This window comes from Canis aureus, chromosome 3, assembly GCF_053574225.1.
Source record: "Canis aureus isolate CA01 chromosome 3, VMU_Caureus_v.1.0, whole genome shotgun sequence".
Lineage (NCBI taxonomy): Eukaryota > Metazoa > Chordata > Mammalia > Carnivora > Canidae > Canis > Canis aureus.
Window position 1 is genome coordinate 57,801,266 of NC_135613.1, and position 21,238 is coordinate 57,822,503.

General features: G+C 49.4%; 2 protein-coding genes across 9 annotated transcripts; one reads left to right on the forward strand and one right to left on the reverse strand.

The window, feature by feature from the left end:
• Positions 1–1,437: 1,437 nt before the first annotated feature.
• DERL2 (derlin 2) lies at positions 1,438–13,529 on the reverse strand. Of its 6 annotated transcripts, none has more exons than XM_077893111.1 (8): positions 13,324–13,489; positions 12,588–12,650; positions 10,368–10,441; positions 9,168–9,261; positions 7,839–8,034; positions 7,487–7,577; positions 5,595–5,759; positions 1,438–2,828 (listed from the first exon to the last, which is right to left on the reverse strand). In XM_077893111.1, the coding sequence occupies exons 1-8, from the start codon at positions 13,414–13,416 to the stop codon at positions 2,723–2,725; spliced, it is 882 nt and encodes a 293-aa protein (XP_077749237.1). In that variant the 5' UTR covers positions 13,417–13,489; the 3' UTR covers positions 1,438–2,722. The 6 variants fall into 6 exon arrangements, with proteins under 6 accessions (XP_077749237.1, XP_077749235.1, XP_077749239.1 ...); XM_077893109.1 differs by having other exon boundaries at positions 12,588–12,653; positions 13,324–13,483; XM_077893113.1 differs by lacking the exon at positions 5,595–5,759 and having other exon boundaries at positions 12,588–12,653; positions 13,324–13,483.
• Positions 13,530–13,747: 218 nt separating this feature from the next.
• Positions 13,748–18,514, forward strand: MIS12 (MIS12 kinetochore complex component). Of its 3 annotated transcripts, none has more exons than XM_077893117.1 (2): positions 13,748–13,904; positions 17,305–18,514. In XM_077893117.1, exon 2 carries the CDS (start codon positions 17,345–17,347, stop codon positions 17,963–17,965), a length of 621 nt encoding a protein of 206 aa, XP_077749243.1. In that variant the 5' UTR covers positions 13,748–13,904; positions 17,305–17,344; the 3' UTR covers positions 17,966–18,514. The 3 variants fall into 3 exon arrangements, with proteins under 3 accessions (XP_077749243.1, XP_077749242.1, XP_077749244.1); XM_077893116.1 differs by lacking the exon at positions 13,748–13,904 and adding an exon at positions 14,026–14,184; XM_077893118.1 differs by lacking the exon at positions 13,748–13,904 and adding an exon at positions 14,515–14,651.
• Positions 18,515–21,238: the final 2,724 nt, after the last annotated feature.

Here is a 21,238-nt window from a genome sequence, read left to right on the forward strand (position 1 = left end):
CGAGAATACAGACGGCACTTACCTGTGCAAGTTGGCTGTCTGTCTGGGAGACATGACAACCCCAGGGAGCCCCTCACCCAACAACTTGGGGGGCCCCAGACAGAGCGAGGGCGTCGCTGCCAAGGGCATGGGCGCTCTGCTCTTGGACAGACCACACCCGGCACATGAAAGGCAACGGGACACAGGGAGTGACAGAAGAAAAGCAGGTGGAAGGGAGAAGTGAACAGAAGAAACACACGATAATGTGCAGAAAATCTGTCTCTTGGGGAGATGTGAGGGGCACGTCCGTCTTTCCCTCAGGAGTGCACACTGCATTTCTACAACAACTCCACCCCGATGCAGCGCAGCCCCGGGACCCACATCCTCAGAGCGCGCATCAGCTGAACGACTGAGCCACCGGGGCTGCCCCTGTTCCCTACTTTAAAAAATAGTGAAAGGGAATAAAGGGGAAAGGAGAAAAATGAGTGGGAAATATCAGAAAGGGAGACAGAACATGAAAGACTCCTAACTCTGGGAAACAAACTAGGGGTGGTGGAAGGGGAGGTGGGCGGGGGGTTGGGGTGACTGGGTGACGGGCACTGAGGTGGGCACTTGACGGGATGAGCACTGGGTGTTATTCTATATGTTGGCAAATTGAACACCAATAAAAAATAAATGTATAAGAAAAAAAGAACAAAAACAGAGAGGGCAGCCCAGGTGGCTCAGCGGTATGGCGCCACCTGAAGCACCAGGGCCTGATCCTGGAGACCCGGGATTGAGTCCCACGTCGGGCTCCCTGTATGGAGCCTGCTTCTCCCTCTACCTGTGTCTCTGCCTCTCTCTCTTTCTGTGTCTCTCATGAATAAATATTAAAAAAAAAAAAAAAACAAAAACAACAGAGAAACCTATTTCTAGACCCTAAGTAATTTTTTTTTTTTTTTTTATTTATGATAGTCAGAGAGAGAGAGAGAGGCAGAGACACAGGCAGAGGGAGAAGCAGGCTCCATGCACCGGGAGCCCGACGTGGGATTCGATCCCGGGTCTCCAGGATCGCGCCCTGGGCCAAAGGCAGGCGCCAAACCACTGCGCCACCCAGGGATCCCTCTAAACCCTAAGTAATTTTCAAGACACTTTTAATTCAACTCAAGCTTTCTTGAACAGAGCCAGGACGTGACAACATAAAAGAATCCTGTAAGGATCGTACATCCTCAGATTGAGATTGGCATGTTAAAAGTTTTTTTTTTTTTTTTTCATTGCTTAGGAAAAAAGCCGTCCCATTAAACCACATTCTGTAAAATTGTAATAGCCATGTTCGGTTACCGACCAGCAGCATGTCCACTGTCCGTACTACCTTTCATCACTAATGCATGTGCCATGAGAAGACATTAAAATACTTTCCCCCTCACTACACCACCTGAAAAATCCCCACTTAGGGTGTCAATTACGTTTACCCTAAACCTCAAGTTCATCTTGCTGAGGGAAAGCTCATTATGGAAGAGTGCTAGCTACCACTTACCCAGGCTGCCACTCCTGGGGAAATGGTCCATGTCTACGTCCTATTTGCTAGAACCATCTGCAACCATCTCTTCCCTATGGGTGGACATCTTCATCCCGTGGGTTCTCTGAACTACTTAGTGTGAGTGCAAACCTGCAGAGGCCCAGAGAAATTAATAATTCTGGATGGGTCTTTATCGAATCACAGGCATTAAGTGTCTACTCCTCTGGACCCTAATTTTTACCTGGTTGTGAAGGTAAACCAGGTGCTTGGCTCTGAAAAGCTGCTTGGCTTTTCATTCAGCAAAATGACCAAAGTCAACCAGCCCAAGGCCCGGGTATTCCTAACTGGTACCTGTTCATCTGGCTCCAGAGTCAACATCCCAGATCTAAAAGAGATCTATCTGCCATTTTCCCAAAGGGTGGCTGGCCATGGCATGTTTTCTCCTGGATATTTCTTAATGGAGGAATACAGGCAGAATCGGGAAGATGCCACATGAGCCCGGAGCCAGCCCTCCGGTAGCTGCAACTCCTGCTGCCGCAAGTACCACCCTATACCCCCGTTTCCCAGTCATCCAACAACTGGACGTTTTGCCAAACCCAGACGGAGAACAAAGTATCTGGACAGCACCAACTGATCTTCCTCCTACTGGAGCTGGCTTGCTGCATGGGTAAGACGTGTGCACAGCCACGGCGCAGCAGCCACATACTTCCAGTCTTGAAACACGATCCCGTCGAAAGCTGAGGTGGCCCCGGGAAGAGCAGGCTGGCCCAGGCCTACACGGCAGCTAACTAGAACACACTGTTGTCATTTAAAAGATCACACACAAAAGCTTTGATTCAGTGAGAAGAGAGAGATGGAATTCAGTTTTATTTTGTCCTCTCTGAAACTTCCATTTACACCATGGCCTCGTCTATCAAAGAAGAAGAGGAAGAGAAAGCTCTGCCTTACACCCCAGAACTCAAGCACTCCTGTACTTGTTCGCCAGAGGCAGCAGGGTACTTGTTTCTCCAGTGGTTTGGCTTGGAGAGATTATACCTTCACTGCCAGGGTAGTGAGGAGCCACTGGCCGGCTGCTCCAAGTGTCTTCTGGATCCATTAGTGTACCATTCCATAAAGTGCTTCTGGAGTTAAAACCTGCCAAGCCGTCAAAAGTGTCCGCACTTTTGCAACACAAAGGATAAAAGAATCCCAAAGGGCATGTCACTGAGTCCTTCCCAGCTGGGTCTCATTATTGGCACTGTTGCTTTAACCACCGAGGCGCTGGCCCTCACCCCAGGCAAAGCCTCCTGGCCGCTCTTCAGGTAGTGGATTGTAATTTGGATCCTCGTCTGGTGTATCAAAAATAGCCTTCCTGAAAGACAGGGAACAGAGATCACTTAGGCCCAGAATCACCCCGGGTCCTGTGCTGCAAGGCCAGAGACTTCCCTCAGGCCTCTGACGACAGACACTATAGCTGCCCACCAAGGAAACAGTCATCACGCTGTGCAGGTAAGTCATAATAATTTCATATTAAAAAAAAATAATTTCATGTTTATATTAACTCTTATCTCTTGTTTTTTTTTTCTTTTTATTATGAAAGCAACACATATTAGTTGCAGAGAAAACAGAAAATACATACAAACATCCTAAATCTTCAGGAATAATCCCTGTTAATGCTGTCATCATTCTTCCAGAACTTTTATATATGTAATTTTATGAAAGTTAGATAACACATTTGTTCTGTAACCTGATTCACACTAAATATCACAAATGTCTCCCCATAACCAAGGTACCACCCAGTACCCACTGACAGACGGATCACCGAGATGGTCCATCCACACAATAGGATAGTAGTCAGCCTCACAAAGGAAGGAGGTTCTGACACCTGCTCGGATGTGGATGAGCCCTGAGGACGCTGTGTTGAGTGAAACAAGCCAGACCTAGGAGGACAAATAGAATGTGATTCCTCGTGTATGAGGGACAGAGACAGAGAGAGAGAGAGAGAGAGAGAGAGAAGCACTGCCCCTGCCAAGGGCTGGGGATGGGGTGTTACTCAGCTCAGTTTCACTTCTGCTGCATCAAGCATTATAAAGATGGATGGCGGTGGCACAAGCACACACTGAGAGTACTTACTGCCACGGAACTGCACGTTTACGTTATGTATTTCTTTTTTTAAAGATTTTATTTATTTATTCATGAGAGACACAGAGAGAGAAACAGGCTGAGACACAGGCAGAGGGAGAAGCAGGCTCCACGTAGGGAGCCTGACGTGGGACTCGATCCTGGGTCTCCAGGATCAGGCAGGCCCTGGGCTGAAGGTGGTGCTAAACCACTGAGCCACCCGGGCTGCGCACGTTATGTATATTTTATCACAAGTGAAATTTTAAAAAGTTCACAAGTCATTCCAAGAAAAATTACACAGATCATAGAAAAAGATAGTGTCCAAAAGACTTTTAAAATCCCCTTATAGGACCTGGGATCGATTCCCACGTTGGGCTCCCTGCATGGAGCCTGCTTCTCCCTCTCCCTGTTGTCTCTGCCTCTCTCTGTGTGCCTCTCATGAAAAAAAAAAAAAAATCCCTTTATAGGGCCATTCAAGTTCTCCTTAGAGAACTGATTATTAGAGACACCTGGGTGACTTAGCAGTTGAGCATCTGCCTTCGGCTCAGGTCGTAACCCTAGGGTCCTGGGATCGAGTCCTGCATCAGGCTCCCTGCTGGGAGCCTGCTTCTTCCTCTGCCTGTGTCTCTGCCTCTCTGTGTCTCTCATGAATAAATAAAATCTTAAAAAAAAAAAAAGAGAATTGACCATTAAAACAGCATCCACTCTGGGCATTCGTATTTCTAATTACACTTGCCTGAAGCTGACAAAATTAGCTGAAAACTTCTACTTTATCATGGGGTCTGAAACAGCACCTATACTTCAACATGAGCTCCCTTAATTCTCACAAAACTAACAATGAAAGCAAACATACCCCAGTAGAAAAATACAGGGCTGAAAAGGCAATTCAAAAAGGAAATCCAAAAGGCCAATAAAACATGAAAACGTTTGCTTTAGTAATAATTAAAAGAAAGCATGTTCAAAACCCAGATTGCTTCTACTTTCCAAACTCAAACAGGACAAAATAAAGTGGGTGGGTGTGCAAGGAAGTGAGCCATGGTGGCTCCAGGGCAGGATGGGGCTGGGGGGGGGCATCCCAGTGTAGGGCGCACACATGTGGAGGGGCCTGGTGCCGCGTGTCAAAGCCTGAGTAGGCTCAAGCAGGCACTCCCCATCAGAGGGCAGCCAACCCTGGTGGGTGTGAGGCAGAGCAGGACAAGAAGGCATCCGCATGGGGGATGGGGACGCAGTAATAAGACGGGCTATGTTCGGGGTTCACTAAATAGGTGAAGATAGTAATGACAACGGAGATCAGATTCCTCCCTGCCAGTGAGAATTAAGGAACTGTAGAAAAGGAGGTGGAGTATTCACCTGGTGAAACGCTACTCTGTAGAAAGGGGAACAGATCCCTGCTGTGAGCCACGATGTGGATGAATCTCGATCCCCTGACGGTGAATGGAAGAGGCCTTACACCTAGGGGTTTACCCACACATCCTGGAGGACTCCACGCGTGAAGCTAGCAGAGCTACAAGATCAGCCTGGTGATTGCTTCTTGGGGGATGGGGCAAGGACTGACAGACTGACGGAGAGAACCTTCTGGGTAATGCAACACTCCATCCTGATAGGAGTTTGGGTCACACAGGCTTGTGCATTTATGAAAACCCGTTAGTTGACACACTTAAGAGGTGTACTCTCTTGTATGGAAAAAAAAAAAAAAAGTGTGTAGTCAGTGACATACACACTCAAGTACTTAAAGAATTAAGGATACTGGAATGGAAAGATGGACAGAGGCATGGAGAGATGTATAAAAGGCAAGAATAGTAAAATATAACCACAGAATCTGTGGTGGGTAAATGATATCACTGTATAATTTTTTCCACTTTCTGTGAGTTTGGATATTTTCAATAATAAAACACTGGAGAAAAAAATACAGTAAGAAAAAACACCTAGATTCATATAGACTCATCCTAGAGCTGGGGATGTCAGGAACCTCATGCTTTTAAAAAACACAGATATGCAAATGCAGATGTAAACACACCCACAGGCACGCAGACTTCCCTCGCTCTGTTCACGGTCCGGTAACTCCGCAAGCAATGAGCACACCCAGTGCCCGCATCTTGACTTCCAGGCACCACTCCCCACTAGGAAGGAACCAGAGTACCTTGCAGAAACAGCATCAGGGAGAGGAGGAGCCTGGGAGATCCTGTCTGGCCAGAAAATAATCAATTACTTAAAGAAGAGACAGAATGATGGGGACACGTTGAAAAGTAATTAGAAGCCAGTTTGAAGGGGTTCTCATTGGCCAAACCTGGGGCAGGAGCATCAAAGCAACAATGACAAGGGATTGCCGCTCATGTAGACATAAAGGACGGGAATGCGATCAAGAAAGGCTACTGACCATCTCAAGGTGCCTTCCCACAGAGCATCACAAAAGGAACAAAAGGAGCTTTATGATGGACCTTAATCCAGTCGTCAGAGCCATGACAGCCAGTCTGACGGATCCAGCACACGCAGACCCACAGACCCGTCAGCACTGCAGGGAGGACACGGGTCACCTCTCTGATGCTCCTGTCGAACACGTGAGACCTAAATGTGAGGGAGCACTAGACAAACCCAGATCTTCGGGCCCTTCTATGGGAGGGGATGACAACCGTCAAACACGTCACTGTTAGAGTCCAGGAAAGACTTAGGAGCTGCTCCAAACTGGCAGGGCCCAAAGAGGCGTGACAAAGAAATGCGACACCCGAGTCTGAGCTGGACTCTTGTCCCGTGAGACGCCGACTGGGACAAGTGCCAGGAGAGGCTTCGGTCTGAGGAGTCCTGTTTTTCCTGATTTTGACTACGTAGGGAAATGTCCTTCTTCAGGGAAAATACACAACGGAGGGGGGGGGGGGGGTGTGGTGGTGGTGGTGGTGGTGAAATTAGATCGACAACTTACTTTCAAACACTTATGAGGAAAAAGTCCTTTGAATGGTTTGTAATTTTCTGTAAGTCTGAAACTATTAAAAAAAAAAAAAGGTCATAAAAACCAGACAGCACCTCACAGCTGTCAACCAGGAAAAAGTAAATAATCCCTCCCATGTCTGACAAGGCTGCGGGGAAACAGCCACTCTATGTGGCCAGTCGAACCATAAACCTGAGCATCCATTCCGATGGAGATTCGTCAATAACCAAAACAGCAATCCTACTTCTAGGATGGAAAAATGATTATGACATATTGAAAAGATGGTTACAAAAGAACATTTTTTAAAAGCACACATACAGTAAGATGAAAGAATATGCATCAAAAGGTCAACAATGAGAGGCAGTGTTCCTGCTCAGTGGTCTTTGTTTTGCTGGACTCTTCCACACCCAACCCTGTATAATAAAAACTCATGCTTGACTCCTCCCATGGACCCTGTCTCAAGGACACAGTGTCCTGGGGTAGAAAGAAGTCAAAGCTTCACTCTCAGGAATGCGGAATGTGCAGTGCGTGATGAAGACAGACTTTCTCAAAGTCACACAGCTGGCCAGTGGGTACCCTACACCTGGTTCTAGTCCGCCTCACTGCTGAGCCCTGCTTCTCCTACTCCCTGGAAGGCCAGAAATCCCACCACTGGAAACTTCCTTGGTGTCAGTTGTGCTGTAAGCTTGGGCAGTGGCTCACGTGGAAACCAGCAGACTCCTCCCTGGGGCAGGAGGGGCTGGTGGTCATCGGGCAGCATGCCACGTCATCCCCAGGACACCCTAAGCTCACTCCTGCACAACCCTGGCACCATCTGCTCTGACCCAACCCAAATGCTCCTCAACTGCAGCCCATGGTTCAATCTGCAAATACTGACAGAGCTGAACCACATGTGCCAGGACCTACGGCAGCCCCACGGAGACGCAGACACAGACCCTGTCCCATGCTATCTGCAAGGAAAATGCAGCCTGGCGTCCAATACTCACAAAATAGATGGTGTTTTCAGGATTCTTATTCCACCAGGCTGATTGGGAAATACATCTTCCAAGAAAAAATATATGTGTCCAACTGCGATGCCTAGAGTTGCCCAAAAATAAAGAATGAGGGGCAGGATGAAAATTTTGATTACTAGTGGATCTACCAACATAAATTCTGTGTATTTAGGAAGAAATGTCACTATGGTTATTAAAAATCAATTTAAAAACTGGTATTGTAATCTTTGAGCATGCAACCATCAAACAATCCCAGAACAGCTGTATGTGAGTGCCAGACATGAAAAACGACGGTGACTAGTTCACACGTAAAAACAAATAGAAAAAGTCACGATGAGGTTCTTACCCAAGAGGTCCACGATGATGGAGTTCCCCAGCAACAAGGAAAAGCCCATGAGCACCCAGGGCAGAAAGGGCGCCTGGAAATTGAGAAGGCCAAAAAAGTTCATGCGGACATACGGGTTCCTTCGGCTCCATACGTAGACAAGCATTATTGTAAAGGCCTGTCCCAGGAAAACTAAGCTCACAAACAAACCAAAAAGCTAGCAGATGGCATTAAGGAAAGTATCAACCTCAGTAGTGTGAGAGGGAAGGCGGAGCAAGATGGGGGCGGGGGCTGGGCTCTAACATAGGTCTGAGGTAGGGCAGTCCCGAGCTAGTTAATCTGAGAGGGGGGGGGAAAAAGCCTGAAAATAATTACCCAGAGCAACCAGGCAAAAATCTGTGTGGGCCAGCACATCTGGACCATAGCTGCTTCCAGTTAATACCATTTCCACAAAGTTCTTGACTATTTGGGAAATATTGGAATTCCTCAGTCAATAATTACGTTAAGTTTCACTCACCATTAGCACCTTTAAGAGGTGAGTGAAGATAGCTGGAGAAACTGTCCCAGAACGGACTGTGTTCAAGGCTGTTACACCCATGACAATAGTTAAAAATAATAATTTATCAGTTTTGATAATGACTGAATAAATGTCTTGCCAACTTTGTTCGAAAGCACACATTGGGAGGGGCACGCCTGGGTGGCGCTGTGTGTTAAGCGTCCGACTCAGTTTTGACTCAGGCCATGATCTCGGTTGTGGGATCCAGCCCCACGTTGGGCTCTGTGTTGGGCGTGCAGCCTGCTTGAGATTCTCTCTCCTCCCCCCATGACAAACTCTCTCTCTAAAAAAAAAAGAACGTGGGCAGCCCCTGTGGCGCAGCGGTTTAGCGCCACCTGCAGCCCAGGGCGTGATCCTGGAGACCCAGGATCGAGTCCCATGTCAGGCTCTCTGCATGGAGCTTGCTTCTCCCTCTGCCTGTGTCTCTGCCTCTCTCTTTCTCTCTCTGTGTCTCTATAGATAAATAAATAAAAAAATCTTAAAAAAAAATAAAAAAAAGAACGTACGCACATCGACAGTCATAAACCTAAAGTAGTAAAACGGTGACCCCCGTGGGCTAACACTGCTTCTGACTTGCTCTCGGTACAAAGGCTCCTGGCCCAGCGAGGCCCAGCTTGAGGCTCAGAACGCCATCCCAGAAAGTAAAAGAGCCACAGTGCCTGCAGCTATGGTGTGGAATCCACCTGTATCTGCTCAGCTTATCTAGTGGGCCGTGGAAGGCAGGTGGAGAGCTGTAGGAGGACACAGGGCATTTGGCAAGTTTTCCTGTATTCACTCTACTTGTTGAAGGATACAGTCATTAAGAATCCACCAAAAAGGAACATAAATACAAAGTCTGCTGTCCGACCTCGGAAAGAGCCTTCTTCTAGCATTCGACAGTAGCGGTACCTTAAGTGCCGAGTTAAGAAAACATTAAGCACACAATCAGGAAGACAATAAAGTTAACGTGTTGCTGAGCTGCACCTGGACTCTGTGTCAGCTGGACCAGGCCAAGCCTTCACGTCCTCGGCATGTTCACGGGGAGTATAGTTACTTCCCTTCCACCAGGCACCTTGGGCAAGGCAAAGACTAGCTCTGACTGGCTCCGCCCATGGCACAAAGCACTCCTGGCTGGGGAAGGAGCCTGACGCTGCACACACAAGCTTGCAGCTACTCAGGAAACCTTTCCAAACATGGGTCGTCTTTCCCACGCTCAGCCCCACGTGACCTGTACCACCCATGCTTTTTCACAACCTGACTTGGAAGACACGCCCGGCAAGAAGCCTCGTGTGACTTGGCACTTCTGTACCTTGGCCAACAAGGATGCAGCATGATGAAAATACTTCACTCTGAGAAACTTACCAGGATGACGTATCACATGGGACCCATGGACTCCATCCTAGGGCAGGGGTCCTGCAACCCCAACAAAGCCCCCCCCCTCCTCAAGCTGAGCCGTAACTCCTCTATCACTCCAGAGGGTCAGGTGGAGGACAAATGTCCTGTTTGGAGGCCCCAATCATCCCCTGACCAGAGTATATCTCATTCCCTCTTTCAACAACTGGCATGTGGCCTGTCGGGCACCATCTTTCCAGCCAGCAGAACTGGCAACCAAGATCTAAGGATATCTCGTGTTCTCCGTTCCTTGTGAACCCCCTCCTCATGCCTGTACCCAGGCTCTGGGGCTTATCACCGTATTCAGGCACCTGCTGATGTTATTTTGTAAAAAGGCCTCAACTAACCCACTTTTCCTCTCCCTTGATCTAATTTGTAAGTGACTTATGGGCAGAAAGGTAATCACTCTGTGGTTGGATAGCTCCCATTAGAACAAGTAGGGACCAACAGAATGCCTTTAAAATACTACTTTCTGACCAACTCCTCTGTGTCCCACAGAGCCTGTACCCAGAAGTCACAGTTAAGAGAGTAACAAACACAGCAGCATCGATAGCTTTACCTTATATTGTATTCCCTACGTAAACCTCAAGTTTTGATGCTAACCCCCACTTAATAAAGGATACAGAAAAATCATGTTAAATAAAAAATTGAATCCAACTGGACCAAAAAATAAGAAATTGGTGATTAGCCTCCATATCTGTTAAAAGACAAAAAATCAAGAGAAAGAGAGATTAGGTAAAATACACCAGGATACATTGCCACAGGAAGACAGAGGACATATCCTAGGGTCGCAATGGTTGTAAGGCCATGAATAAGTGATCGTATAATCTGAACCAAAAAGCAGGGCACACTCGATCTGACCCTGGATTTTTGTGCTACTTCTAGTTGGAAGTCTGAAAGATAGCACTCAGCTCCTAAAATTTCTAATAAGGATAATGGGACAGACACTTTGAAACTGTCGTCTTTAAAAAAACAAAAAACAAAAAAACCAAGTTCTAGTCTAAATAAAGAGCCGACTCCCTGCAAGTAAAGATCTAATGCTCTAATAATTAGTCTAACTGGCAGATACAAGGACTCCTTTTGTCACGTTGGAAACCCTGGTATAGGTTTCCCTACCCAACACATCCACACCCACGATAAAACAACTACTCACAAGGGGACAGAGCTCCACATTTTACAATGTTTCACCATGGTCTATGCTCTGGAGTGACCTTAATAACCCTGTGAGACCCAGGCTGGTACTTCCATCCTCATGTCCCACAGGAAGAACCCAAGACACTTGGAGAGCTTGCAAATGGCTTGCCCTGGGGAACTTGAACTAGGAGACTCTGAACCCAGACCTGGAACTCCCAGCTCCAAATGCGAATGCTTGGTGTCACCGAGTTTAACCTCAGGCAAAATGGAACCAAGTAAGTTAACAGGAAGCAAGGCCTGGAAGAGCCACAGCGCCTAGCCAAGGCCAGGTGAGTAGTGAAGGAGAAAGGCAGTGACAAGAGTCTGCAGGACTTCTCTGTGCATCACTCAATTCTTCAGAATTGGGAACAAGATTGAAATAATTCAGTTCTATGCACTAACTGAGGCCAGGATTAGAGTTACCAGCATAGCACGGAGACAAGTGTATAAATGAGTGCAAGCACACAGCGAGAGATACTCTAAAGCAGTGTTTGCAGATACCCTGAGGGACACAAGGAGGGGGACTCTGTGAAGCTACACAAAAGTTGGAGCTCAGAGGGTGTGAAGTGAATGACACACACTTGAGGCAGAGGGAAGTGTAGAGGAAAAGGACAGACTCTTGGGTCCTTGTCCCACGCCAGCTACAGGCCACCTGATCATAAGACATTTCTCCTTTAGCGTTCTAACTACAGGAGAGGACAGTCTCCTACTGGGTTCTCACAAACCGGCATATTGTTGAAGTCAGTCTTTGGGTCTTTTGTTATTATCATCTGATCCCTGGAAGGTGGATCAATTTAAAAGCACTAGCAGGGGATCCCTGGGTGGCTCAGTGGTTTGGCGCCTGCCTTTGGCCCAGGGTGTGATCCTGGAGTCCTGGGATCAAGACCCACGTCGGGCTCCCGGCATGGAGCCTGCTTCTCCCTCCTCCTGTGTCTCTGCCTCTCTCTCAATCTATCATAAAATCAATAAATACATCTTAAAAAAAAATAAAAGCACTGAGTTGAGTTTCTGTAGTGGGCCGTGGAGATAACACTGAGGTGGTGAGTGGGCAACACAGGGACCCTCAGACTCTCCCTGGGCTGGTCAGTCTCCTCTCAAACTGCAGTATTAACTCTGAATCTGTAATTTACTGTTTCTTTTTTTTTTATTTAAGATTTTATTTATTTATTTGAGAGACAGAGCACAAGCAGAGGGAGCAGCAGAGGGAGAGGGAGAACCAGACTCCCCACTGAGTGTAGAGCCTGATGCGGGGCTTGATCCTAGAACCCTGGGATCATGACCTGAGCTGAAGGCAGACGCTCAAGTTCCTGAGCCTCCCAGGCATTCCTGAAGCAGTAATTTCTAAATATAGGAACTGGACACATCAAATCAAAACCATGCACTTTACAAATAAAAATCACCTTTGGTGATTGCAATTTGGGTACATGAGGAACCTGAGAATGTCTTAAACAGTCCCTAGGTGACTCTGAAACCCAATCAGGATGGAGAACCACGGCTTTATTACCACCCTCCCAGCCCCACATCAAGACTCACAATCAAATATTCCCACTGGATTCTTGTTTTGACAAGAAGGCGGAGGATCTGCTATCAACAAGTATGAAAAAAAACAACCCTCAAACCAACCAAGTTTAACCACTGGCACGTGAACCGTGGCTGTGACGACCACTTACTTGGAAGTGTTTAAAGATTAACTCAGGATTGAAGTACAATTGGAAAGGGGTGATCAATTCCAACTGCTGGAAAAAAAAAAAAAAAAGCTGCGTAAAGCGAGTACAGCAAGAAACAAGTCCCACCACGTCCCCGTCTCACTCCTGCCAAGCCCTCTGAGGCTTTCCTCTTAGGCGGGAGGAGGGGATCGGTACAGAGTCCTGTACAAACGCGACCACTCCCTGCACCCCGCTACCTAACAAAAGAAATCAAACTGTCTCCTGTGGCGATAGCTGGGGTTGACCTGAGGGCAGGGCGGGCTGGTGGGGCTGCCCTGGACCCGGGGGCAGCTGCCCATCACCTAGGCGCCGCCTGGAGCGGCTGGGCCAAGCCACACAGCTCACCGGGAGCTCCCCCACGGCGTCCCCCCAGGCTCTGCCCTCCCGGCAGCTTCCAGCCTCCCTAAGCCCCCCCCCCCGCCCCCCAGGACCACTTGCCCCTCGCCCGCAGCTCCGACCTGCTCCAGGTCCACCCTTCTCTCTCGGACACCCGCCTGCAGCCCTGACCCTGCACCCCGTCCTGGGGCAACACTCCCTCGCCGGCTCGCTGGACAGGCCACCCGGAACCCCTCCAGAGCCAGCCCCGGACGCCTCCACCCACTCCTGGGACCAACCCCTCGGGAGCTCCTCCGAGGCTCCAACCCCCGCCTCCCGAGGTCTGTAGCGCGGACAGACAGAAGCTGGCGCTGCAGCTGCTCACCACAGCGGCGGTGGTGAGGACGCAGGCGGTGGTGTAGGCGCGGCTGACCGGCGGGATCTGCAGGTACTCCAGCCGGAGGCTCTGGTACGCCATCTTCCCCACCGCCGCCGGCCCCCCCCACTTCCCCTTCCGCCAGTCAGCCCCGGCGGCGGGGCGGGACCAGAGCGGGCTGTCGCCCAATCAGCGCCGCGCAGACGGCCAGCCGCCAATCGCCGGAGCCCTCGGCAAAGCGCGCCGACCAATCACGAGTTGCGCCTCCGCGGGGCCCCGCCCAGCCGCCCCACCCACCAGCCCACAACGTCAGGGAGAGGCGTGTCAGTCCCCCGCCCTTGGCCAATCCCCGCCGGCCACAGCTGGCTTTCCCGCCCGGCCCCTTCGGCGTCGCCCAGCGAGGCGGCCGCGCGCTACCGGCCAATCAGGAGCACGACGCCGTCCCGCCCGGGCCCTCGTTCGCTGGGGCCGGATTCGGTCGGCATCCGGGAAGCCAGCGGCCCCGCCTCTCCGCAGCTGCAGGCGCTGGTTTAAAGGCGGTGGCGGGAAGCCGGTGCGCGGTTGGTGTCGTCGCCCTCGCGCCCGCTCGGGTAAGGGCCGCGGAGCCGCATCTCCTTCTCGGGGCAGGGGGGAGGCGACAGAAGCGGCCGCGCTCGGCACCGTCGCCGGGCGCCCGCCGTGCGGGCCGCGCGCCGCCTTCCCCGAGCTCCTGGCTGGCGCGGGGCCGCGGGGCCCGACGGGAGCTGGCGCCGCGCCGGAAGTGGCCTCCGCGAGGCGTGGCTGAGGTGGGGGTCCCGAAGAAGAACTCGGTCGGCGTCGCGGGGAGATGGCGTACCTGTCCTGGAGGGGGGCCCTGATGGGGAATCCTAGGTATGGGGAGTGGGGGGGCAGGTCGGGGGCGCAGGCAGGGGTGGCCCTCCTGGGGAAGAAGGCCCGGGTCAGGGGGCGCTGGCGGGGAGGCCTCGGTATGTGGGGGTCCTGGGGGAGAGTCGCTGGCGGAGGAACGATGGTGGGGAGGCCTGGCAGGGAAGGTAGGCCCAGGTGCGGGGGCGCTGGCGGAGGCCTGCTGGCGAGGGGAAGGCCCTTCGAGGGGGAGGTCCTGCTCGGAGGGCGGGGGGTTGCGCTGGGGGGAGTCGAGAGCGGCTGGGCTGCCAGGGGCCCTCGGAGGTGCAGGTGCAGGTGCGGGTGCTCCTCACAGCGTCTGTCCTTGAGGGAGCAAGAACCGTCACCCGGAAGGAAGGTAGCTCGTCCCCGCAGGCAAGGTGGAGAGTGTCAGGCTTCGTTCGCTCGGTTATTAGGACGCACTGAGGATCTTTGGAACAGGGAGTGACCATCAGGTAGGGTGGTGGACTAGGAAGGATGCAAGCAGAGGGCTGGGGAGAGCAGATACTTGGCTGGAGGGAGAGGTGCTGGACCTTCCCTGTAATCAGAGAGATCCATGTTGAAATAGCTTTGCCTGGGGGGCGGGGGGGGTGTTAGAATCCCATGCTGGGTGTAGAGTTTACTTAAAAAGTAAATTTAGAAAAAGTTCTTCCCACTCCCCAAATATCACCTGCACAACCCATTGGTAAATCCGTTCTGAATGTATTCCTTGTCCCAGTAGAGGACACCTCCAGGAGCTTTGGCAGGCTCTCCAAGGGACAAGGGCAAGAGGGGAGGTTGAGAATTGCAAGTGTGGATTGAAGTGGAGCTCTCCATATAGGGCTCCATAAGGGCTGGGTGGGAGTCCTGCACTCACAGTCCAGGATTGGTTGAAACAATTGAGGCAGGGGTTTCTGAATCTCAGGGTCCATGCACATCATCCATGCTTTCCGTGGAAGAGTTGATCCCTTTGGACAATGAAAGTACTCTGGTCTCCCAGAGTGATAAAGTCAGGCCGATGTCCACAGTATGTTAGGTGGGACAGGAGAGTGTGGTTTCAGCCCTCTGTGTCCAGCCTGTGTGTGGGCTAGATGGCTGTGGTTTTCTTTATTTTTTTATAAATAAGTTCTCATAACTTAATTTTATTTTTAAGAGAGAGCATGAATGCACAGAGGGTTTACAGGGAGGGACAGAGGAAGAGAGAAAATCCACTGGGTATGGAGCCTAACTCGGAGCTCAGTCTCACAACCCTGAGATCATGACTGAGCCAAAGTGAAGAGTTGGACGCCTAACGGATGGAGCCACCCAGGCACCCCAGTTTTGGTTTTCAAAAAAGCAACACCCTAAAACAAATTTACACTTATCAGATTAGCAAAAATTAGAATATTGAATGTCCAGTATTAGTGAAGACATAAGAAATTTTCATATGCTGCCAGGGGGAGTGTCAGCCTAACCTGCCTCCTCCCCCCAGGTGTTCTAGAGAACATTTCACAGTATTTGGTAAAATCACGTTATGAATCAGCTGCACGGCCCAGCAGTTACTTGCCTCTGTAAATAACATGCGTGTATGTCTCTGAGGAGACATGGGAGAGTGTTCGTGACGCTATTTCTGGTAGGAAGTGCTAAGAGCAAACTAGGTGTCCATCACAAGAAGACATGCCGAGTGTGGCGTGTGTGTGTGTGTGTGTGTGTATGATAAAGTTGAGGGAGTATGTCAGGAGCAGTGTAGGGATTACAAACATACAAGTATAAACAGCTACATACAAAGCTGTTTTTAAGAATGTCTACAACATATCTGGAATGAATTAAATTTGGATTGAAAAGATACCTATTAAAATGCCAGAGTGGGTTTGTATGGGAGATAAAAGATGGGAGAATAAGAAAGGTACCTAAAATAGTGCCGTGAAATGGGAAGTATCAACTCAGTGACGCCCACCTGCGGTCCTTGAACAGGGAGACTGGTTGGTAAAGGTCAGATGATGAAGGCACTTGTAAGCCATGTTGACAGAGTTTGAGCTTGATCCTGAAGGTAGGCACAGGGGAGTGGGAGGGAATGAAGATCCTGCCAACCACAGAATCCTTTTCTAAGACATGGAAAAGAAAGCAGTTTTATTACTGAGTATGCATGTCCAGATGGCAGGGCATCGGAGGTCACCTGTGGATGAGATGAAAAGGACAGGAAGGAATTCGACCCTATTTTCATAGCCAAGCAGTTACACCTAGTTGTTAGCTATCACATACGTACAAATTCTGCCATCCCGTAAGATTTGACTGAACCATTTACTTTAAGTTCTTTCATAAAGATTATCCTAAATTCACCTGGTGACTGAGATAGCCATTTGTTTTTAGCTAATTGTCTTTATCTGAAGGAATAATGGACCATCTCTTATTTCTAGGATAAGCGTATTGGTACAGCTCAGAAAAGGGTGCCTTGGTTAAGGTCCTGCAGTGTCAAGGAGGGATCAGAGTGCCATCTTTCTAGATGATGATGCTTGAAAAAACAGGTCATGGTTGTAAAGCTGACAGGAAACTTACTCAGCCTGCCATTGGGGCTTTTTCAGGCGGTGAGGTGGGAAGGATAAGGAGCACAGGACGTTGGTGTTAGTGTGGTTGGAGTGTGGGATCAGGGAGCCTGGTGGGAAGGGAAGGAAGTGAAGCGGGAGGGACTATAAGGAAGAGGATCCCAGGGCTGAGAGTCCTGACGGCTAAGGTGGAAGAAGAGCATATGAGGTTGTGGTCAAAAAGTAGGAGCACCTGGGGAGAGGTTGCAACTAGCAGTAGCCACGGTGGCCAGAAGAGTGGAGACAAAGGCCGCTGAAACTCCAGAAACCTAGTCTCTTGGGCGTTGCCTGAGTCCAAATGCCATGAAAGTCATCTGGGACTGTAGCAGTTCAGGAGTCTGAGCCCTGGGCCAGAGCCCTGTCTGATGAGAGGTGAGGGAAAGCGCCAGAGAGCCACGGGTTTGTTGCCTATGGGACGAGCAGGGCTGCAGGGAGTGTCAGGCATTGGGGAACACATGTGCCTTGGGTTTTGTTTGCTGGCTTCCTGGCTCTTTGCAATATAGGAATTGTCGCTTTCATCAGCTGATTTCTTATCCAAATGAATTTTTTTCTTTCTTTACGTTTGCAGATTTTTCATAGTCAGAATTAACCAAACAAAATAAGCCAAGATGTCTGTGGATCCGATGACCTACGAGGCCCAGTTCTTCGGCTTCACACCGCAAACCTGCATGCTGAGAATCTACATTGCATTTCAAGACTACCTGTTTGAAGTGATGCAGGCCGTCGAACAGGTCATTCTGAAAAAGCTAGGTGACCTCCCAGGCTGTGAGATCAGCCCCGTCCAGGTTCGTAAATGCACAGAGAAATTCCTCGGCTTCATGAAGGGACGTTTCGATAACCTTTTTGGCAAAATGGAGCAGCTGTTTTTACAGTTGATTCTGCGCATTCCCCCAAACATTTTGCTTCCGGAAGACAAACCCCAGGAGCTGCATCCTTGTAGTGAGGAAGAGTTCCGGCTCCTCCAGGAGGAAATTGAACAGTTACAGGAGAAGTATAAGACTGAATTAGGCACTAAGCAGGCCCTTCTCGCAGAATTAGAGGAACAAAAAATTATGCAGGCCCAACTTAAGCAGACACTTGTTTTGTTTGATGAACTCGAAAATGCTGGCCGAGATCACGGGACTAGTGATTTTAGGGAAAGCCTGGTGTTCATGGTCCAGAACTCCAGAAAACTACAGACTATTAGGGACACTGTGGAACGGGAAGGCAAGAGAATGAAAATACTGTAATTTCTAAGTAGTGACAGGAACCTGTCAGAAAGTAGAATAGGAAGGGATTGATGTGAATGATATTCTGGTGAACTGAATGTCTTATGGGATTTCATTTATTGGCTCTTTCTTCTACTCCGCACTTCCCTCTGTCTGGCCCCACTCTGCTAGGGCATCTACACTACCCTGAACTAATCCTTGGAGCCCATGTTCCCTAGAGACCTCTCACAGGTGGGAAGGGGTTCCTGGTCCAGCAGCATGTCACCGGGCACCAGGACTGCAGAGAGATCTGTAAAAGCAGTTCCTTGATCAGGGGCTCCTTGTAACCTTGATCCTTCTGACTTATTCTTTGGATGCGAACAAATGAGAAAAAGGTTAAGTGGGCAGCTTCGTTAGGAACCAGCCACTGCATGGCTGGATGGGTGCTGGCACCCGTGGCCTGCTCTCGTCCACGAATTGCCTTACACAGCAAATTAGCCGATGGGAAGAAGCAAATAGAGAAACACCACCTGTGTGATCCTTAGTAAAGAGAGAAGTTGTTTTCGTTCCTAAAATAAATGCTTTCTGTGATCATGGTGTTGGAGATGTGGAGCTGTTTGCTCTGTGGGAGCCTGGTTGGGGAAGACCATGGACACAGAAGAGGCAAGTGTAGCTGGAGTGGAGGGACAAGCCTAGAACAGCCGGGAGCAAAGTATCTGAACTGACCACTAGGTATTTATGTCATTTTCCTCCCATACTTTAGTTTTGCCTTGTCCCTAATATTTTTAACTTACTTATTCATACTCCTACGCATCAAATATTTAGTGCCCACAGTGGGAAATTTTAGCTGCCTCGTGCTTGGATTTAGTGGAATCTAATATTTTCTTCTGAAATTAATCCATGTGAAGTGTTATATCACCCATAAAAAGAGCAGAATAGCAGTAGCTGCTCCTACAGTGTTGCTTACTTTCCATGTCTTCCAAAAGAACAGGATTTCGAGTTTCTCCTTTATGTAGAAGAGTAGCTCAGGGCGTTAATACTTGGAATTAAAGGGATCCCTGGGTGGCGCAGCGGTTTGGCGCCTGCCTTTGGCCCGGGGCGTGATCCTGGAGACCCGGGATCGAATCCCACGTCGGGCTCCCGGTGCATGGAGCCTGCTTCTCCCTCTGCCTATGTCTCTGCTTCTCTCTCTCTCTGTGTGTGTGACTATCATAAATAATAAAAAAAAAAAAAAAAAAAATACTTGGAATTAAATATTCATAGATTTAAGATGCCTGTATTCACCTGGAATCTGTTTATTATCAAAGAGTCTTTTTTTCCAATCCTGTACGTGAGATATATATATTGCAAAGGCTTTCGTTTTCAATCTGCTGTTATTATTTTAAGTAATCTCTACGCCCAAGGTGGGGCTTGAACTCATGACCCTGAGATCAAGAGTTGTATATTCCAGGATGCCTGGGTGGCTCAGTGGTTGAGCATCTGCCTTCGGCTCAGGGCGTGATCCTGGGGTCCTGGGATCTAGTCCCGCATTGGGCTCCTGGAGGGAGCCTACTTCTCCCTCTGCCTGTGTCTCTGCCTTTCTCTGTGTGTCTCTCATGAATAAATAAATAAAATAAAGAAAATCTTAAAAATATCGCATACTCCATCAACTGAGCCAGCCAGGCGCCATGTTTGTAGCTTATTTAACATTTCCTAGTATAGAGGGGCCTCTGGGTGGCTCAGTCGGTTGAGTGTTGAGCTCTTGGTTTCAGCTCAGGTCATGATCTCAGGGTTGTGGGATCGAGCCCTGAGTCAGGATCCGCACTCGATGGAGAGTCTCCTTGGAGATTCTCTCTCCCTCTGCCCCCTCCCTGCTCACACGTGTGTGCATGCATACTCTCCCTAAAATAAATAAATCTTAAAAAATAAATCTAGTATAGAGCGTTAAATGGTGATTCCCCCAAAGATACATCCATGTCCTGATTCCTGGAACCTGTCATTGTTCCTTATCTGGGAAAAGAATAATTATGTTCAGGATGTAGAGATAAGGGGAGTCTTGTGAACTATCTGGGTGGGCCCTAAATCCAGTGACCAGTGTTTTCACTAGAAAAAGGCAAGAGATCTGAGATGGAAGAGGAGGACCTAGTATAATCCTAGAGGCCGGTGGGAGTGATGGGGTCATGCGCCTGGGGGCGCCAGCAGCCACCACCAGCTGGAAGAAGCAAAGACCTTTCCTGCAAGGCACTTGTGGGGTGGGGGTGTGTGACACCCTTGTTTTGGATTTCTGGCCTCCAGAGCAGGGGAGAATGCATTTCTGTTCTTTTGAGTGCCTAGGTTTGTGACATGTTTACTCATAGACCTGATTAAACCCAGATATTAGAGTATTCATACACACGAGGAGGTGGGCCGCTTGCCTAGGAAACAGCTGACACCTGCTTGGCCTCACAGATGCAATAATAATAATACGATTTGTCTGAGAGCACTTAAAATACGGACGTGATCTGGACAGGAGGATAAAGTCCACAGCGTCTAGAGCTCAAGGAGTTCAGGGATGCCTGGGGGCTCAGGTGGTTATGCGTTCGACTCCGGATTCCAGCTTACGTCTTGATCTCAGGGTCGTGTGAGTTTGAGCCCCGCATCAGGCTCCACACCCAGCTTAAAAAAAAAAAAAACAAACTCAGGAGTTCATCTCATGTTGAGTGAGTGCTTGGTAACTGGTGGATATTGATACTGTTTGTCATGGGGGTGTCTCCACAGGAACAGATTAATCTACTTGACCCTGTCATCCTCTAATAATTAAATTCCTCCCACAAAAAATGAGAAGTCTGGATAATAATCTCTTGGTTATCCACGCTGCCTCAAGGTGCCATTCCCTCCAGCATCGGCCTCACCAGTTTTCTCCTCACCTCGGGGTCAGAGCCTTTGACTTTGTAATACCAACCTTGGATTCCCCAGACTCAGGCCTGTATATTCCCCTCCCTGTGCCCCCATCCTGCTGCTGTAGTGCAGGCCACTGGTAGGCAGACTGCTGGGCATGGCGTTTCCAAAAAGTAAAGAGCCAATATCAATGTAGTTAGAAGGTGGGGAAGGGACTAGAGTGTTCCCCAGTCTGAGAAGGCACTTTGAGACCAGGAAACAGCCACACAGTTAACACCGTTTAGGGCAACTTCCTGCCACAGGATGAGAGAGGTCGGCCACCCAGCAGTTACACTCCACCAAGTCCGGTCCCCGGTCCATAGATGTTTACAGAGCGAGGGGATGCGCAGAGGGCAGTGGTATGACATCAGAGGTTCACATGCAACTCAGAGGACTGGCATCCACCCCGTTGACAGCTAG